At 41.0% G+C, this 18,344-nt stretch overlaps 1 protein-coding gene across 11 annotated transcripts in view; it reads left to right on the top strand.

Moving 5' to 3' along the window:
- AHI1 (Abelson helper integration site 1) overlaps positions 1–18,344 on the top strand; it is a 200,642-nt gene that overhangs the window by 45,240 nt on the left and 137,058 nt on the right. For all 11 annotated transcript variants that reach the window (XM_075126766.1, XM_075126765.1, XM_075126764.1 and 8 more), the window contains 7 exons: positions 2,229–2,381; positions 3,427–3,559; positions 4,843–4,966; positions 6,551–6,780; positions 10,334–10,437; positions 11,136–11,254; positions 16,607–16,737. In XM_075126766.1, coding sequence (XP_074982867.1) covers positions 2,229–2,381; positions 3,427–3,559; positions 4,843–4,966; positions 6,551–6,780; positions 10,334–10,437; positions 11,136–11,254; positions 16,607–16,737 — 994 coding nt within the window. The remainder of the gene's footprint in view (positions 1–2,228; positions 2,382–3,426; positions 3,560–4,842; positions 4,967–6,550; positions 6,781–10,333; positions 10,438–11,135; positions 11,255–16,606; positions 16,738–18,344) is intronic.

The raw sequence follows: 18,344 nt of genomic DNA, 5'->3' as shown, positions 1-18,344 counted from the left end.
CTCCCTGATATTAAGGCATGTTCTTGGAGGTATTTAGTGTGCATTTCATTAAGATATTTATGGTTTTCCTTATCAAAAGAGGGAGCCTGAGTTCAGTAGCCAATGTGGCAGTCAGGCTGCACAGAGATCACGTAGGTTGCTCTCATGGGCTATATTAGGGGTTGGCAACCTTTCAGAAGTGGTGTGCAGAATCTTCATTTATTCGCTTTAATTTAAGGTTTCGCGTGCCAGTAATACATTTTAAAGTTTTTAGAAGGTCTCTGTCTGTCTATATATTATATAACTAAACTATTGTCGTATGTAAAGTAAACAAGGTTTTCAAAATGTTTAAGAAGCTTCATTTAAAATTAAACTAAAATGCTGATCTTATGCCACCGGCCCGCTCAGCCCGCTTCCAGCCTGGTGTTCCATTCACCTAGGCCGGCAGCAGGCTGAGCGGGGCAAGCGGCTGGCAGCCAGAACCCTAGACTGGCAGCCAGAACCCTAGACTGGCAGCGGGCTGAGCGGGGCTGGCGGCTGGGACCCCAGACTGTCAGTGGGCTGAGCGGCTCAGCTCGCTGCCACTCAGCCTGCTGCCGGTCTGGGATCCCGCCCCTTCCCACATAGAGTGGGTACCTACCTTCTCCCTGGTTCTAGCCCATTCTCTTCCTCTCTCTCTGCACTGAGCTGAGGGTGGGAGTGCACTGAGCTCAGGGCTGGGGGTGAAGGAGCAGGCTGGGGGTTGGAGTGTAGGGTCTGGCCAGGAGCTAGAATGAGGGAAGTGGCTCAGGGTTGGGGCAGGAGGTTTGGGGGTGGAGTGCTTACCCCACTCCCATTTGGTGCGAAGGGTGCAGGTGGGAATGTGGGGTGGGGGTGGGGTGCAGGAGCTCCTGTTTGGTGCTCAGGGTGGGGATGGGAATGTGGGGGGTGCAAGAGTCAGGACATGGGGGGGCTGGGAGGGTGTGAGTGGGGGTGCAGGAGTCAGAGTTGCGGGTGTGAGGGGGGTGCAGGAGTCAGGGTTGCGGGTGTGAGGAGGGTGCAGGGGTCAGGGCAGGAGGCTAGGGTTATGGGCTGGGGTCATGAGGGTGCTCCCAGCCCCCTGCCCTGAGCGGCTCACAGCAGCGGGCTGGTGATTCCAGCCTGATTCCACCCCCTTCCCCAAGGCCCTGTCCCCACCTCTTCTCCGCCTCCTCCCTGGAGCAGCAAGCTCGCTGCAGCTCTGCTTCTCCCCCTCCCTCTCAAGGGCCATCAGCTGATCGGGGGCAGGGAGGGAGTGGAGGAGGGGCAGGAACCCAGCACGTTGGGGGAAGAGGCGGCAGCAGCCTCCGGCAGGACCAAGCTTCTTCACCCTGCCCCCGTGGGGAGGGGTGAAGGGAGGAGGCGGAGAAGAGCAGGCTGGGGGTCCCGGCCTGTGTTCGGCAGCCTGCTGAGTGGGGCTGGCGTCTGGGACCCAGCAGGCAGCAGTGTGCCATTAAAAATCGGCTCACGTGCCGTCGGTTGCTGACCCCTGCACTATATGATGTTCTGTCTCCTTTGTGAAATTATTAGGTTCTGCTCAAATATTAGGAGAAGTTCATTAAGCACACTTAGCAGAGATTTTTCAATCACTTACAACTTCAATCTCCCTCCACAATTAATTCCACACATGGTGCAATCCACTTGTGCAGCACTTTTTTTTTTTTTTTTTTTTTTTAAAACAGTAGGGTTTAATTAATGCAGAGAGCCTATGCTGGCCCTTGGCACCAGGTGTGAATTTCAGTAAAGAGCGGTGTCTGCTAGATTTGGGGTGGGGAGATTAACTTGACTTAAGTGGGAGAACTCATGCTTAAACTGAATTGGGCTCTATTGTGGAAAAGGCTAATAAAACAGAAAAGCATGAATCAGTTGTGTAAGTAAAAGATTTATCAACCATCTGACAGAATTTTACCACCCCAATTTACTTTTCACCAGTGTAGGCTTGTTGGCTACTTTCATTGCACCTCATTTGTATTTGATGATGAATTTCACTTATTTCTTATGGAAGTATTACGTATTACTGGTTAACAGCATGTATCACTGTACTACCAGGTATTTTTTCATATACAAGGATTGCCCCCATTTAATTTTCTTTCAGTGTTTACACAAAATACATTTACATCCTAAAATTTTTAGACTTATTTCAATTTTGTGAAATATGTTACTGTACTTAAAAACGTTTTGTGTTTTCCTGAAATAATTGATTTTGCTATTGATATTTTGTCTGCCTTTAGGTATATCCTTCTTTCCGTTCTATGATGGCTGTTCAGCAGGAACAAGGTAGCACGTCATTCTGTGAGCTCCAGAATGAGGTATCAAAAAAAGCTAGTGTATATAGTCCACATGAGAAAAAGGAGCAATTTAAATGGATGAGACTGCCTGGACAGGTGAAGGTTTTTTTTAAAAGTACCAAAAAAATCCACTATCTGCTAATAAGGTTATTTTATGGTATAAGATTGTGAAACAAGTCTGGTTTTGAGGGTGTGGGTGGGTCTCAAGAACCTGCTGGAGGGCAGGACTCTTTCCATGGAGGTCCTAAGCTCCCATCCTAGCTTTGGGACCCGTGCAGTCAGTTCCTTGACAACATGATTCTTGGGACTCCTCATTTAAAGGATGTTTCACCAGCTTAGTGGGGATGGAGAGGAGTTAGTGCAGCTCCACTCTTGGTGCTTCTGGTCCTGCCCACTCCTCAGTCATGGATCCCCACCACACGTCAGAAAGGGGACCTTCTGTGAGGCTATTATTGTCCATATAATCATTCGGTTTATTCTCCAAATGGGAATGGGGTTTATTTCCCTGCTGGATGCCATGTAAGAAACACAACTAATACACAGAGTGCATTTGTTCAAAAGAAAATCCCAATTTAATCTTAGATGTAAATGGCTTTTGTTTATGTACCTTGATTTTGTGATATTATATAATTTGTCTTAAAAACTGCCAGTGGTTTTATTTCTTTCATATTTAATAACAGCCAGTGATTTAAGTAGTAACAAGGAAATGTTAGAAAAATCAACAAATTGTTTTAAAACAGCAAATTGTCCAAAGATGAAAAGGGTATGGAAATAAGTTTATGTTTGACATGTTTAGGATGAATAAAAATTGTGTAAATTTAGATTAAATTCTTTTTCAAAATGTTTTATGACGAATTTTTGCCTTTTTGCAGAAAGGCAAATAAATGCATGAGCCAAATTAAGTGAATTATAATCTTGAGAATATTGTCTAGACATCCTCAAATATTAAATTATTTATTATTAAACTTGTCCATGTAAACACTGTAGAAGTTGTGTTTTTGAGAGATCCAGGTACTAACAACTTATTTTGCTGATTTTTTTGGCTTGTGGAAAAGTTTGTTAAATACATAATGTCTTTTAAGTTTTGTGTATTTGTTAACATTCACAGCTGTGCAATAACTATTTTTATTTGGAAATGTAGGCTTGTCGTATACCAAACAAGCATCTCTTTTCACTGAGAGCAGGAGATATGGGCTGTTTCTGTATTCGTTTTTCTCAAGATGGAAAAACATTAGCAGCAGCGTGTGCAGGGAGAGATGGTTATCCCATTATTTGTAAGTTATGAATTTATTACTTCTGTTTTAACATAGAGCTATAACATATGCAAAGAGCTCTTTTTTTCCCCTTTAGTTTTTTATTTTGAAGAGTGTGTCGATTGGACTTTAAAAAAAAAAAAGTGTTACTTTTTGGAGTATAGAGGTTTTATATTAACAGTTATGTTCTTTTAGTAGATTTATTTAGTAATTCAGCATTGTAAATATTCTTAGCTATAAGGCATCTTTAGCAAAGTGTCTGCTGATTGAAGACAGTATGGCTTTTCATATGTGGTAATGTATATGTCCAGTTTAAGGACTTGATATTACAATATTTCAGCATCCAGTAGAAATCTGAGAATCTGAAATGTGCCAGGAATATAAGTTCTGATAATAAGTTTTTAAGTGAAATAACTTGCCCCTTTCTTAGATTTTTTTTTTTTTGACAGGGGAAAGGGAATTTGTGAATGAATTTAGTTTTCATTAAAGTGGCTAACCAATAATACTTACTAGAGCCAGGCATAACGCAGGCAGTCGTCTTCACAAAAATCTCCCAATACAACTCACTAATGACTAGCAATGCTATTCATATCCTGGGCTGCTTCTGTGCAAGAAAATGTCACTTGCTGCATTTTGAAACAGAATATAATCGATTTTTTGAGATTCTTGGGAACAATGTTCCATCTCCACACAGAATAAAAGGCAAAACCTATAAATGCAAGTACTTAAAGAGTAGCTATCACGGTTATATTGCTTCTCTACAAAACTTGCTGATCACCAAAAAATTGACCTCACCATTAATATTCTTATGTAGCTGGCCAAGTGGCAATCAAAGTTTTAAAAAAAATAAAATAGAGTATTTACTTAATGTCCTAGGTTCATCCCTGAAAACTTAAACTGTCTAGTCTAATTTTTAAAGGGGTTAATGCACTTGTGACATATCCATGAACCACTAGATGGAAGTAGATGCTTGCAAACTTGTGTTAAATTATTAACAATGCATACCAAGTAGCTATTTGATTTTGAATTATGGAAATTAGGAGCTAGTGGAGTTGAATTCACTTATGCAAGCAATGACTTGGCCCTAGTAATATATCTAGCTTTGTAGTAATTATATTCCAGATGTTGGTTGCATCAACATCTTCCATATTTGAAGATTGAATTTGTATTGGAATATGCAGTTATAAGTCTTATATATAAAATCTTGGCCCTAAATCGTTTTCTTTTGAGTATCGATGCTTTATTATTGGAAAAGCAGTTTCAAATGTTTCCAAATTTAATCTTTTTATTTACATTTTCATTAGTATATGAGATTCCTTCTGGACAATACTTGAGAGAATTTTATGGCCACCTTAATATTGTATATGATCTTTGTTGGTCAAAAGATAATGAGTACCTCCTTACTGCATCCTCTGATGGCACTGTCAGGTCAGTATGAGTGAAATGTTATAGCAACTGTTGTCAAAATGATAAGTAGGCTTAGTGAACCCAGCTGTGTCTTTATCATAAACTGTGCTGGACAACTTTTAACCATGGATTTGAGTGTAATTTGAGTTATTTGTTAATGTTATTGGAAAGCTATGATAGAATGATAGCTTTTTAGGAATAATTTTATTATGTTTGGTTTAAAATATACGGTGTTTTTGGTCCAAGATTTTAAAATGTAGTTGCCTAAGTATAGGCTCTTAAAACCATATTTAGCCGCCTAAATAAGTGGTCTTATTTTTCAAAAGTGCTCAGCACCCAGCAGCTATTACAGAAATCAATAGGACTTTTGGAACATTTAATCCTTCCAAAAATTACCATATTCTAGATGCAAAAGCCAATCTTAATGCTATATTAAGGCTGCAAATTTGAACACACCAGGCAGGAAATTGAAAATTTAGAATTCAGTAGCAACTTTAACTTTACCACGTTGCAATTGTATATAGTAGTTTGAATTCTTGGCTAGGCTGTTAAATGTGTAACTCAAGGCAAATCACTGTATCTGGAATATAAAATCTTAACTCTGAAATTTTTCCCCTCTTGTGTATAAATTTAAAAAGTTACATTAATGCAGTATTTAAGCAGCAAATCTTGAGGTACTTAAAGCTCCCTCATCCCTCCAAAAAAAAAACCAACCCAGAACACTTAAAACACAGCAAGAAAAAATATGGCCATAGTATTCCACAAATGTGTTATGGGTAACTTCATAGGTTTTAATCTTCACTGATGTGTAGATGCACAAAAACCTAGCTATTGCCTTTGTTGGGCAACTACATAGTGCTACAGGCAGCTGCATAATTAAAATCCCCAAAGAATTGTGATTGCCACATTATATGTGTTGAAAGTGTTAATTTAATTGGTTTTACTATGGGGTAGAGGGGAAATAAATATAAAGTTCTTCAAGTGATTGTCCACATCGTTTCCACTCTTGGTATGCTTGGGTATGAGATCAGGTTTTTTTGGCCAGCTGTGTACATTGGGGTCATGCCTTTGCCCTGGACGTCTTTGCACCATTCATCCAAGCCTGAGGGCATAAAAGGCAGAGTGGGCCAGCTGCCCCTTGGTTCTATCTTACCTCTTGTAGCAGCAAGATGGAATCCTTGCAGTGTCCTTCTTCTCTCCACGGTGTTTGTGTAGCTAGTTAGTAGTCTTACTGCCTAGTTACTAGTTAGTTTGTTCATGTAATTAGATAGTTAAAAATATTTTTTTTCTTAAATAAGTTTCAGTTTAGGCTAGCGCCCCGTGCCTGTACAGGGATGCTAGAAACAGGGTGGAAATAAATTTCCGGAGTTCAAAACCTGTCTCTCACGTGAAGCTTAATTCCCGTTAGAACGTTCCACATCAAACTTTTGAGTATAGCTGCAAAAATTCAGTAGATTCAATTAGACCCTTAAGTATTTGCATGTATTTACGTCTAGAACCATTAGCACAAAATTTGGTATTAATTTATATGGTAATATTTACTAGAAAGCGTCACGTTATGAGACAGTTATCCTAACTTTTTGTTCTGTTTTTTGTTTTTAAAAGAATGTGGAAAATTGAGACCCAGACTACAACTTCTGTGAGAGTTTTCCCTCATCCTTCATTTGTTTACACTGCAAAGTACCATCCAGTTGCTGACTATCTTGTGGTGACAGGCTGTTATGACTCTGTGATTAGGGTATGGAATACAAAAGTGAAAGAGATCTATGGTCAGTTAATACAGGAGTTTGATGGTCACAAAAGTTTCATCAATACACTGTGTTTTGATGCAGAAGGTATGTTCAATATGTTATAATTGCATCTCAAACAAAGAGCAGTTCAAGCCTGTTCAGTTTGGTGTATTTCACTGAGATAGTTGTTAAAAAACAGGATGTTTTTATTTTGTTACAATTGTTATTTTATTAAAATGTCTCACTCAGATCTACTACTATCCAGTGTGTTGATGTATTCAATTATTATTTACTGTCTGTAATTTGGGCATGTCTACAATATGCTGGGCACTGTACAAACATTTAGGAAGACATAGCCTGGGCTGAAAAGATAAATAAGCAGGCAAAAGACAGGAAAGAAGGATATAACAGATGTAAAAGGGTCAAGGTGATAACTAGCCAGGTCTTGATGATACAGTTTTTTTAAATTAGATATATAGATTATCCACAATTGACCCTCTTCCTAACTAGTTTTAGTTGGCTAGTTTCTTGTCAGTTTTCAGAGTAACAGCCGTGTTAGGTTGTATTCGCAAAAAGAAAAGGAGTACTTGTGGCACCTTAGAGACTAACCAATTTATTTGAGCATAAGCTTTCGTGAGCTACAGCTCACTCCACAGTATGCATCCGATGAAGTGAGCTGTAGCTCACGAAAGCTTATGCTCAGATAAATTGGTTAGTCTCTAAGGTGCCACAAGTAAGTACTCCTTTTCTTTTTTCTTGTCAGTGTCATTGCAGAAATTGGTATGGAATAAAGAACAGAGACTATTGTGGGAGAAGCAGGCAAATGGTGTGCCAAGGCTGGTATTATGAGCTGAGCAGAGATGTGGAGAGGCAATGTAGAAAAAAGTAGGGCTGTGAAATGATTATAACATTAATTGCTATTAATCGCAGTTTTAATTACAGGGTTAAACAATAACAGAAAACAATGTATTTAAATATTTTTGGATGTTTTCTACATTTTCAAATATATTGATTTCAACTACAACACAGAATACAAAGTATACAGTGCTCAATTTAAATTATTATTTTTATTACAAATATTTGCACTGTAAAATGATAAACAAAAGAAATAGTATTTTTCAGTTCACTTCATACAATACCTTAAAGCAATCTCTTTATCATGAAAGTACAACTTAGAAATGTAGATTTTTTTTGTGGCGTAACTGCACTCAAAAACAAAACAAAGTAAAACTTTAGAGCCTACAAGTCCACTACGTCCTACTTCTTGTTCAGCCAAACACTAAGACAAACAAATTTGTTTACATTTACGGGAGATAGTGCTGCCCTATTCTTATTTACAGTGTCGCCAGAAAGCGAGAATAGGCATTTTCATGGCATTTTTGCAGCCGGCATTGCAAGGTATTTACATGCCAGATATGCTAAGCATTTGTATGCCCCTTCATGCTTTGACCACCATTCCAGAGGACATGCTTCCATGCAGCATTATCTTACATAAATGTAAACATGCTTGTTTGTCTTAGAGATTGGCTGAACAAGAAGTAGGACTGAATGGATTTGTAGGCCCTAACACAGGGGTGGGCAAACGTTTTGGCCAGAGGGCCACATCGGGGTTGCGAAATGGTATGGAGGGCCGGGTAGAGAAGGCTGTGCCTCTGCAAACAGCCTGGCCCTGTCCCCTATCCGCCCCCTCCCACTTTCCACCCCCTATCAAACCCCTCCACTCACTGTCCACTGACTGCCCCGCCCCCTGACAGGCCCCCCGCCCCATCCAACCCCCTGCCACACTCCTTGTCCCCTGACCACCCCCTCCCGGGACCCCCGTCTGTAACTGTCCCCCCAGGACCCCACCCCTATCCGACCCCACCCCTATCCAACCCCCCTGGTTCCTGTCCCCCCGTGACCGACCCGAGCCCCCGTGACCCTACCCCCTATCCCCTCCCCCCCGTTCCCTGTCTCCTGACTGCCCTCCGCCCCATCCAACCACCCCCTGACTATCCCCCAGGACCTCCTGCCCCTTATCCAACCCCCCCACTTACCATGCCATTCAGAGCAGCAGGATAGGCTTATTGGAAAGCCTGGAAGATGGGCGGGTGCAAGCGGTGCTGCCCATGTGGCTGCGGGGAAGGAGGGACAGAGGAGGAGGGGCCGGGGGTTAGCCTTCCCGACTGGGAGCTCAGGGGCTGGGCAGGACAGTCCTGCGGGCCGTAGTTTGCCCACCTCTACTCTAAAATCTCACTTTGTTTTATTTTTGAGTGCAGTTATGTAACAAAAAAACTACACTGTAATTTGCACTTTCATGATAAAGAGATTGCACTACAGTACTTGTATGAGGTGAATTTAAAAAGATAAAATAGTATTTTTCCAGTGCAAGTATTTGCAATAAAAATAATATAAAGTGAGCACTGTACACTTTGTATTCTGTGTTGTAATTGAAATCAATGTATTTGAAAATGTAGAAAAAAATAAAAAAAATTTATAATAAATTTGAATTGGTATTCTATTATTGTTTAACAGTGTGATTAAAACTGCAATTAATCACGATTAATTTTAACTATGAGAGAAGCTCTCTCACCAACATAGTGCTGTCTAGACCAGCACTTTGGTCAGTATAACTTATTTCACTCAGGGGTGTGGGTTATTCAAACCCCTGAGTAACATAAGTTATACCAAAGTAACCCGTAGTGTAGACAAGGTCTTAAGTTACAGCCTGGGGAACTGGGAGGATGGTGAATTTTTCAACAATGTCAGTGAATGGAGAGGGTTTGGAAGGAGAGATAAGGAGTTCAGTTTTGGCAGTATTAAGACTGTGTTGGTGGCAAGACATCCAGGAAGAGGTGTTGGAGAAACATTCTAAAGTGCATAACTGGATGGAGATGTGCGTTGTTGCTGTGTGAGTAGAGGAGCTCCCCAAAGATGGAACATTTGTATTTTGGAATCTGGGTTTTTCAGATAGGTATTTCATGAAAATGTAGATGCGTTATTTCTGTGATAGGCATGGCAGCTGACCACAGAAAATAAAGAACTTTCTACTTCGTTGTTTACAATGATGTGTATACTGTTGGTTTAAGAGCAGCTATTGAAAGGCAGCAATTGGAGGGAAATTTGCATTTGCTCTTGCCCAACCTGTTCTCAGTGGGGGTCTTCACTGGATAGTTATGCACTAGGGGTCTAATCTAAGGCCCACTGAAGTCAGTGGAAAGACTTCCATTGATTTCAGTGACCTTTGGATCACACCCTAGAAGACAATACTAAAAAGCAAAGATATTGAATAAAACCAACTTAGCATCTAAGTGAAAAACCGTCAAAGTATTTAATTGTAAGTATTACAGTATTTACATTTTTATTCTGTTTGGAATTTATGATATTGACTTCTGTGATGTATTATAAGCAAAATTTAGGCTTTTTGACTACCCTGCATTAATTGGAGAAAATGGAAGCAAAATATTGCTGTTCAAATATTGGCTTTAATAATTCAGTTTGTAATATATCCATGAATGTGGAAATTACTATAAAACTGTTAATAGCACTGATAAGACAGAGTTTCCAATGTATATTTAATTTTGGAGATATCTCTAGCTCACATATCCCCTGTTGTTCATTTAGTATGGTTTCAAAATCTTGCTGTTAATACTACATAAGTGTAATTATTATTTTACAGGACTTCACATGTTCTCAGGAGACAGCTCAGGGCTGATTATAGTTTGGAATACCTTTGTCAAAGGAAGTTCTCAACATCCAGTCCAACATTGGGGTATAAATAAGGTATACAAATATTTTAATTAGCACGATAACTTTTATGTAAAGCAGTTTCAAATCTAGCCATCTAATTTGCATTTAATTACTTTTTCATGTCACTTTTGTGTGGTTGGAAAGTAAATTTCCCCTAAATGTCTTGTTAACACTTTGCAAACGCCTGATAAAACATGCTGTGATTCACTGGGAATTTCTAGATTTTTTTTTGTCAGTTTTTAGATATGATACTGTAAGTAGAGAATGTAAATGCTTATTCTTAGCACCAGCTTCTACAACAGATGTTTGAGAATTGGTAGCATTGTAATTGCACACAGTAACGTGTTGTTTGTACTTCCATAGATAGAATTAAAATAACAGACTGTGTATCTTGTCAAAGTAGCTTTATTCACACTTCTATGGTTAACGTCTTGTCAGCCTTTCTGTTATCAACTCTGGTTTTCAGAATTTCATCATTATAATAGGATCTGTCACTTAAATGGTTGTGGAAACTTGATATGGGCTAAAACTTGTTGATTTGGGATGTAGTATCTTGTCTAGGAACCAGTGTTTGTTTTTTAAAATGGCCTTGGTTTTTTTTAAAACTGCGTTTAATCTCTCCTTGCACTGCCCCCCACCAATTTCATAAGTTAATACCATAGTGACATCTTTGCCTTTGTTTCCTATCAAATTAGTCTTGCATTACAATAAACTTCATTTTTTCATGGTAGGAAATAAAAGAAAATGATATTAAAGGGACTCCAATAAATCATCTAGAGGTACATCCGAATGGAAGACGTTTATTAATCCATGCCAAAGACAGTGTTCTGAGAATTATGGATCTCAGAATGTAAGTAGGTTTTTGTAGTCAATGCATAGATTTCTGTGTCTCAAGTTGACTCATTGTGATAGTAAAATGTTTTAAAATTATTAAATAGATACTTAAAAGAGGAAGGATGGTCCAATAGTTACAGTGCTAGACTGGGACTTTGGAGACCTCAATACAAATCCTTGCTCTGCCACAGGCTTCCTTTGTGACATTGGACATGTCCTGTAAGTTAGAATTTCCAAAAGTGCCTAAGTCCCATTTACAAAAATGATTTAGCCACTTACCCTATGTCATTGACTTTTCAATGTCACTCAGGAAGTCCAACCTCGTACAGGAAGTCTGCAGCAGATCAGGGATTTTAATCCAGATCTCCCAAATCCCTTTAAAAAAATTATTTAGTTACTTAGCTTGGTTCATTGACTTTCAGTGGGACTTAGGAGCCTGAGTCACTTAGGCACCTTTGGAAATTTTACTCTTTGGGTATGTCTACATTTTAAAACTCTACAGCAGTGCCACTGTAACGCTTCAGCGTAGACACTACCTGCACCTACACCTACATTCTCCCATTGGCGTGGCAATCCATCTCCCCAAGAGGTGATAGTGAGGTTGACAGAAGAATTCTTCTATCAACCTAACACTGTCTACACTGTGATTTGTCATACCCTGAATGATGTAGCTATACCAACGTAAGTGCCTTAGGGCTAGTCTACACTAGAATTGCAACAGCGGCGCAGCTGTACCAATGTAGCTGTGCTGCTGTAGCGCTACTAGTGCAGATGATCTATGCCGAAGGGAGAGAGCTTCTCACGCTGACATAATGCTGTCCACACCAGCACTTAAGTCAGTGTAACATACGTCACTTGGGGCGGGGAGGAGGGGGCTTTTTCACACCCCTGAGCGATTTAAGTTATACAGAAGTAAGCGCTAGTGGGTACAAGCCCTTAGTCTCTCTGTTCCTCAGTTCCCCTTCAGTAAAATGGGGCTAATAGCACTTCACTCCCTCACAAGGTAAATACATTCAAGATTGTGAGGTGCTCGGATACTATGGTCACAGGGGCCACACAAGTACATGAGATGGATAGGTGGAGAGACATTCAAATATATTCTGTGATTATTATTTTCCCCTTTATTATTAATATATTTAAACTATTAGTATAAAAATAAAGAACTTAAACTACGAAAAGCAAAACCGCCCTAAGTGAATATACCGCTAAGGCTAAAACTTAAATCCAGAAAAACAAGGGAATGTAGTGTTAAAGCATAAAATCTGTGCTGATGTTTTGTTCTTAATTTCCCTCTTCTCCCTCCCCCTCCCAAACACAGACACTCAAAGTTTCCCCAGTGTTTTAAGAAAAGATGCTTGGGGGAAAATACCTTCCAAACACTGACAGCACAAGGAAGTATCTGAGGTCTAGGGACATTTTTTCAGAATATACATTTATTTATAATGTAGTTCTCTCCCCATATCACTCTGTTTAAATTTCTTTGACCCTGTCATGTTTTGGGCTATCAAAAGACTTAGCTCTTTTACAGCACTTTTCCTCTTGCCAGAAGGGAGAGGATCCTTGGAATGGTCTTGATGGAGAGGCCAAAGCTCAGAACCTCGGTGCAGTGTGGTTGCTTTTCATTGAACAGTCCACAGAATCTGTGTGTGGAGTCATTGTAATGGGCCCTTTGAGGGTCATATGAATGTAGGGGGATCCTACAGAGGTGTAGAGCCAGTATTATAGTTCCTATACTACAACCCTTCCTGCTACTGGCATGGCAGTGTGTTTGGGGGGGAAGAGGAAAGTGGGCATTGCTAAGGTTTCCCCACATACTCCTGGAGCCACTGGCAGCCAAAGAACCTTACATTGGAAAACCACCCAGCCAAGACTTAGAAACAGCGGGTATGTACCATGTGCTGTAGTGGACCCCCCTGGAACTATTATTGTGAGCAGAATCTCCACTCTGACTAAAAAGTTTCTAGTTATTGTGACTGTGAAGCAAACTTCAGAAATGTGAGCTGAGTGTCACCAATATGAAGTTGTCTGTGTGAGTCTGCAGAGAGCATGAAATAGTAGCTCTGAGAGGTTTGAACTGCTCTGTTAATCTCCATGAGGTGTTAATTTGGATTCCCAGCAATTATACTTTTAAATGTCAACACTGTTAACCATTTGAATCCTCACGTAAGAAAGGAGAGAGAGAGGGGATCACAGATCTGGACAATTTGCTGTGAGTGACACCTAAAGCTAAAACAAAGCTCTTAATCTTACCCCCAAGTCCCCCCCCACCACTACTTTGATCACTAGACATCCCCACCATTCTGCATGTCATTCAGGTCTGAAATGTGGGCATCCTCTTTGACTTGGACCTCTCTCTCTAGGTCCTCACGTCTATATGTCTCAATCTTGCCAACTTTTTCTGCTTAACATCTCTAAGATACAGCCTGTGTCATCAGTCTATGCAGTTAAGACTCTCATCATCTCATGTCTCAAGTACTGCTGCAACATCCTTCTCTCTGGCCTTCATGAGTGCATTCTTGCCCTGCTCATGTCCATTCAGAATGGTGCAGCAAAGATAATTTTCCTAGCCTGTTGCTTTGACCAAGTCACCCTTCTCTTTACTAGCCTCGTCACAGGCTAGGAAAATTACTCCCCTTCTCGAGTGTATCAAACATAAACTATTTGTCTTCACTTGCAAGACCTATCCAGGCCTACCTGTCAACTTTCATTCACTACGAAGATGTCTGCTTCTGACTCCAGTTGACCATGATGCCAGTCTCCATCGCTCACTTGTTAAGTTCTAAATCAAGCATCTTTGTGCTTTCTCTCTGTGCCCCTCATGTGTGAGAAGCTCCCCATAAACATCTTCAAAGCTATTTCATTATCCTCCTTAAAATTCTCCGTTTCCATAATGCCTACAAAAAAGCTATTCCACAATGATCCCATCTCTGCAACAGTGACTGATCTGGTTACCAACACACATTGTAGAATGCATAGTGGTACTCAAAGCACATTGTCCTTGTAAATGTACAGCAAACAGCACATAGCTCATAGCTTCAGCAAAACGAGTAGTCCTTGTTTATAAATGTCCTGCTAGGAATTGTGTGGTGCTTGCTGCACTCAAAGCTCCAGGCCCAGAGAACAGTCCAGCACAGGATGCTACTGTGGCTGACTGTTAAAATGCTCTTTCAAAGATTCCCTCAACTGCATAGCCCCACACTAGCTCTTGTAATGGCCCAGGTGTCTGGCTGTTCACAGTCAGCAAACAGCCGCTCTACCTTTGTCCACCGTGGTGATTGCTTTTCAACCTTTTCACCATCACAGATATTATGCAGGACACCACAGAGAGCTGTAGCCATTGGGATATTTTTCTCACTGAGATCCAATCATATGAGTAAATACCACATCATCTTTTCACATTCAGCTGTCATTCTGCACCAGGTGAGCTGGGTGTTGAGTCTTTCCTTGGTGCTGTCAAGGTGGCCAGTGTGTGGCTTCATGAGCAAGGTGTTTGGTGGGTCCCCCTGTGTCACTAATGGCATTTCAGCATTGCCAGTGGTAATCTGCTGGTTGGGAAAGAAAGTCCCTGCTTGCAGCTTTCTGAATAGTCCTGTGTTTTTGAAGGTGTAAGCGTCATGTACCTTCCCTGACCAGCCCATGTTGATATTGGTGAAGCATCCCTGGTGATCTTTCTGTTGATATGCTCTGTAGCAAAATAGGAGTGTGTATGCCATCTGTCTTCCTACCACAGCTTGGAAACCCCATTGCTACAGATCCATCCGCTACATCTTGCACAGTCCTCCACTGCAGGGGACCATTAATGGCCCTGCATACTTGCATGATGACTCCCACTGTGGATTGTCCAACTCCAAAATGATTTCCCTCTGACTAGCCGCAATTTGGTGTAGCAGTCTTCTAAAATGAGATCACCACTTGCTTTTCAACTGTCAGCGCAGCTCTCATTCTGGTTTCCATGCACTGGAGGGCTGGGGCAAGATTGGCACACAGATCCAGGAATGTGGCCTTTTGCATTCTGAAGCTCTGCAGCCACTACTCGTCGTCCCAAACCTGCCTATGTTGCAGTCTCACCCATCAGTGCTCGTTTCTTGGGGCCGGAAACGGTGCTCCACTGTCAGCTGCTGCTCCATGAATGCCATCAACAACCTTGACTTGGTTCTCACTGTGTCCCATAGCAATCTGTCCTAGAAGAAACTGTCATGTCCCCCGTTGTTGTGGTACTTTCTGCGGGTCTGCAAATACCAGAGGATCACATGTTCTGTATTTGCAACATTCATGGGAATAGTGTAGAGCTCTGTGCTTTAGTCAGAGGTGGCAGACACTGAAAAGTGCCACCTGGATTTGTGGGACTTTTTAAAAAAAGTTGTGATAATTTATATGGATGGCATTATGGAATGGAGAAAGTTACATGCTGGGAACTTGACCTCTAGCTCCCAAAGATCCCTGAGTGAGTAATTTCTACCCCATAACACATTGCAAAAATGTCCCAAAAGGCATTGGACCAGACAGCACTGTGTAGCACACTGGGATACCTACCTGCAGGAGACCATACGTTGCATCAACACAGGCACTCCTGCTGAGTATGTGCAGTGCCGACGCAAGTAGCCAAGTATGCATGTGCCAAAGCGATATACAAACTTTGGTGACTGTGTGCCAATATAACTTGAATCGAGCAAAGTTTGTTTTGTAGGCATGGCCTTCTATTATAATCTCCTTGGGACAGGGACCGGCTTTTGGTTCTTTGTTCTTACAGCTCCTAGCACAATTGGGTCCTGGTCCATGACTAGGATTCCTAGGTGCTATGGTGATACAATTTTTTTTTAAAAAAAAATCTAATTTTGGTGCCATACATGGGTGATGTTTCGGAGTACCACCTCTTTCCCACCCCTCCCCCAGTCAAGAAGGAGCCAAGTCCAAGGAATCCAGCAAATCCCCTGGGCATATTTAAGCCTCACTGAGGCGAGGAGGAGCTGAGCTCAGAGAGCTGCACAATTATATTTTGAATATCTACACATACTACTGTAAGGGGCACCTCATTTTGGCAATTTACATGGGTGGAGTGTATTTTGTTGGCAGAGGTGGGAAAAGTACCACCACTTTTTTTTTTCCAGTCCAACCCCCTTGGCCCAGCAAACAATCAGCCCAGAATTAAAGAAATGCAAAGACAACTTTTGTACCCACTGTCCAGATCTGGTATTCCTTTGCCATTTCCAAAGGTATGGGCTTAAGTAGGTAAGTGCACTGATGCCTACTTTAGATACAAGATATTGAGCTAGTATTGTTTATTCAGCAGAAAATTCATATGTGAGGTATGGGAGATTTTGTCTGTTATGAAAGCAATTGCCACACTCAGACTATTCTTTATTTTTAGCTTGGCTACAAAGAAATACATAGGTGCCACAAACTATAGAGAGAAGATTCACAGTACCTTAACACCATGTGGGACATTTCTTTTTTCTGGAAGTGAAGATGGTATAGCATATGTTTGGAATCCAGAAACAGGTAACCAATCAATTATTTTACAATATTAGGCCAGGTTGTTAAGCTCTCTGGAAGAGCCTTCTTTTTAAAAAAACAAAAACAAAACTTTTTCTTTTTCATTTAATAACATTGGTGCAAAATAAAAATTTAGGCTGATGTCCTTAAGTCTGTAAATGTAAGGTCCACCTTTTATATCAGTGTTATTAGTTATATGCTCTGAGTTAACAATTATATTCATATGGGAATAAATCTCAATCACAGGTAGTATTTCAGATTTCTAGTAGTAATTAAACATTTCTAATTTGGTCTTTTGTTCAGTTATCCTTTCCATATATGATACCAAAGTATTTGTGTATGCAGATTAAGACCCTGTTCCAAAGCCAACTGAAGTCAATGAGTGTCTTTCTGTTAACATCAGTGGCTTTGGATCAGGCTGTTAAGAGCTGTTTATTTTACTTGCACAGTTGACTGACTGAAGACCTCTAATAAGTGAATGATCAGTATACATAGCCACCTGGATGTAGGAGTACTAGGCTTCCTCATAAATTGCCCTCAGAATTGGATAATTCCCATATAATCACTAAAATACAAAAGGACCCTGCTGGACAAAGCGCAAGCAAAGCACAACTAAGAGCTAGAGAATTTGTTGTCTAAATTAACCTTATTGTACTGTGTATAGCAGAGAGGAAATTAAATGCGGTGGTTCATAACAAAAATTTGGTTTTGTTGCCTTTCTGCTTTGTTCTTTTATATCAGATAACAACCTAGATATTTAAAACATTAAACATTTAAAAACTGGTATTTAGGCAGGCAGATCTGTTCTAAAGATTTTTTTTTTTTGAAGGCATCTTCATCAACCAGGGTTCAAAACTACCTGCACGTCATTGCACGACTTTCCCAGTGTCTATCAAAAATAGGTGGAATGTAGGAAGAGAGAATTTGTAGATAAAAGCACTGAGCCTAAAAAGACTTATGCATGTGTTTAACTTTATAGACTGGACAGGGTCAGGCCAGATGGCTACGAAAGAGTGGTTGAAGACACATTAGACACATTAGTTCCAGGTTAAGGAGGTCCCTTTTCCCTGGGTAAAATAACAGGGACTATTCCAGAACACTCAGAAACTTTCTAGAAAAAATTAAGGCAGGCAGGCTAATTAGGACACCTGTAGCCAATTGGGAAGCTGCTAGAATTAATTAAGGCTAATCAGGACACCTGGTTTAAAAAGGCTCTGACTCCAGTTAGTGAGGGGCGCGCAAGGAGCTGAGAGTGAGAGGGTGTGGTGCTGGAGGACTGAGGAGTACAAACGCTATCTGGCATCAGGATGAAGGTCTTGTGGTGAGGATACAGAAGGTGTGGGAGGAGGCCATGGGAAGTAGCCCAGGGAGTTGTAGCTGTCACACAGGTGTTACACAAAACACTATAGACAGCTGTGATCCACAGGGCCCTGGGCTGGAACCCGGAGTAGAGGGCGGGCCTGAGTTCCCCCCATCGCCCCAACTCCCTATTGGGTACAGGAGGAGTTGACTTGGACTGTAGGTCCCACCAGAGGGGAAGGTCCCTGGCCTGTCCCTCGACCCACTAGGTGGACCAGCAGAGACCGTGGGGATTGTTCTCCTTCCTTTCCCCC

The sequence above is a fragment of the Caretta caretta genome, chromosome 3 (genome assembly GCF_965140235.1).
Source record: "Caretta caretta isolate rCarCar2 chromosome 3, rCarCar1.hap1, whole genome shotgun sequence".
NCBI classification, from domain to species: domain Eukaryota; kingdom Metazoa; phylum Chordata; order Testudines; family Cheloniidae; genus Caretta; species Caretta caretta.
Note: the sequence above shows the minus strand (reverse complement) of the source record. Positions and strands in the feature narration are given on the sequence as shown.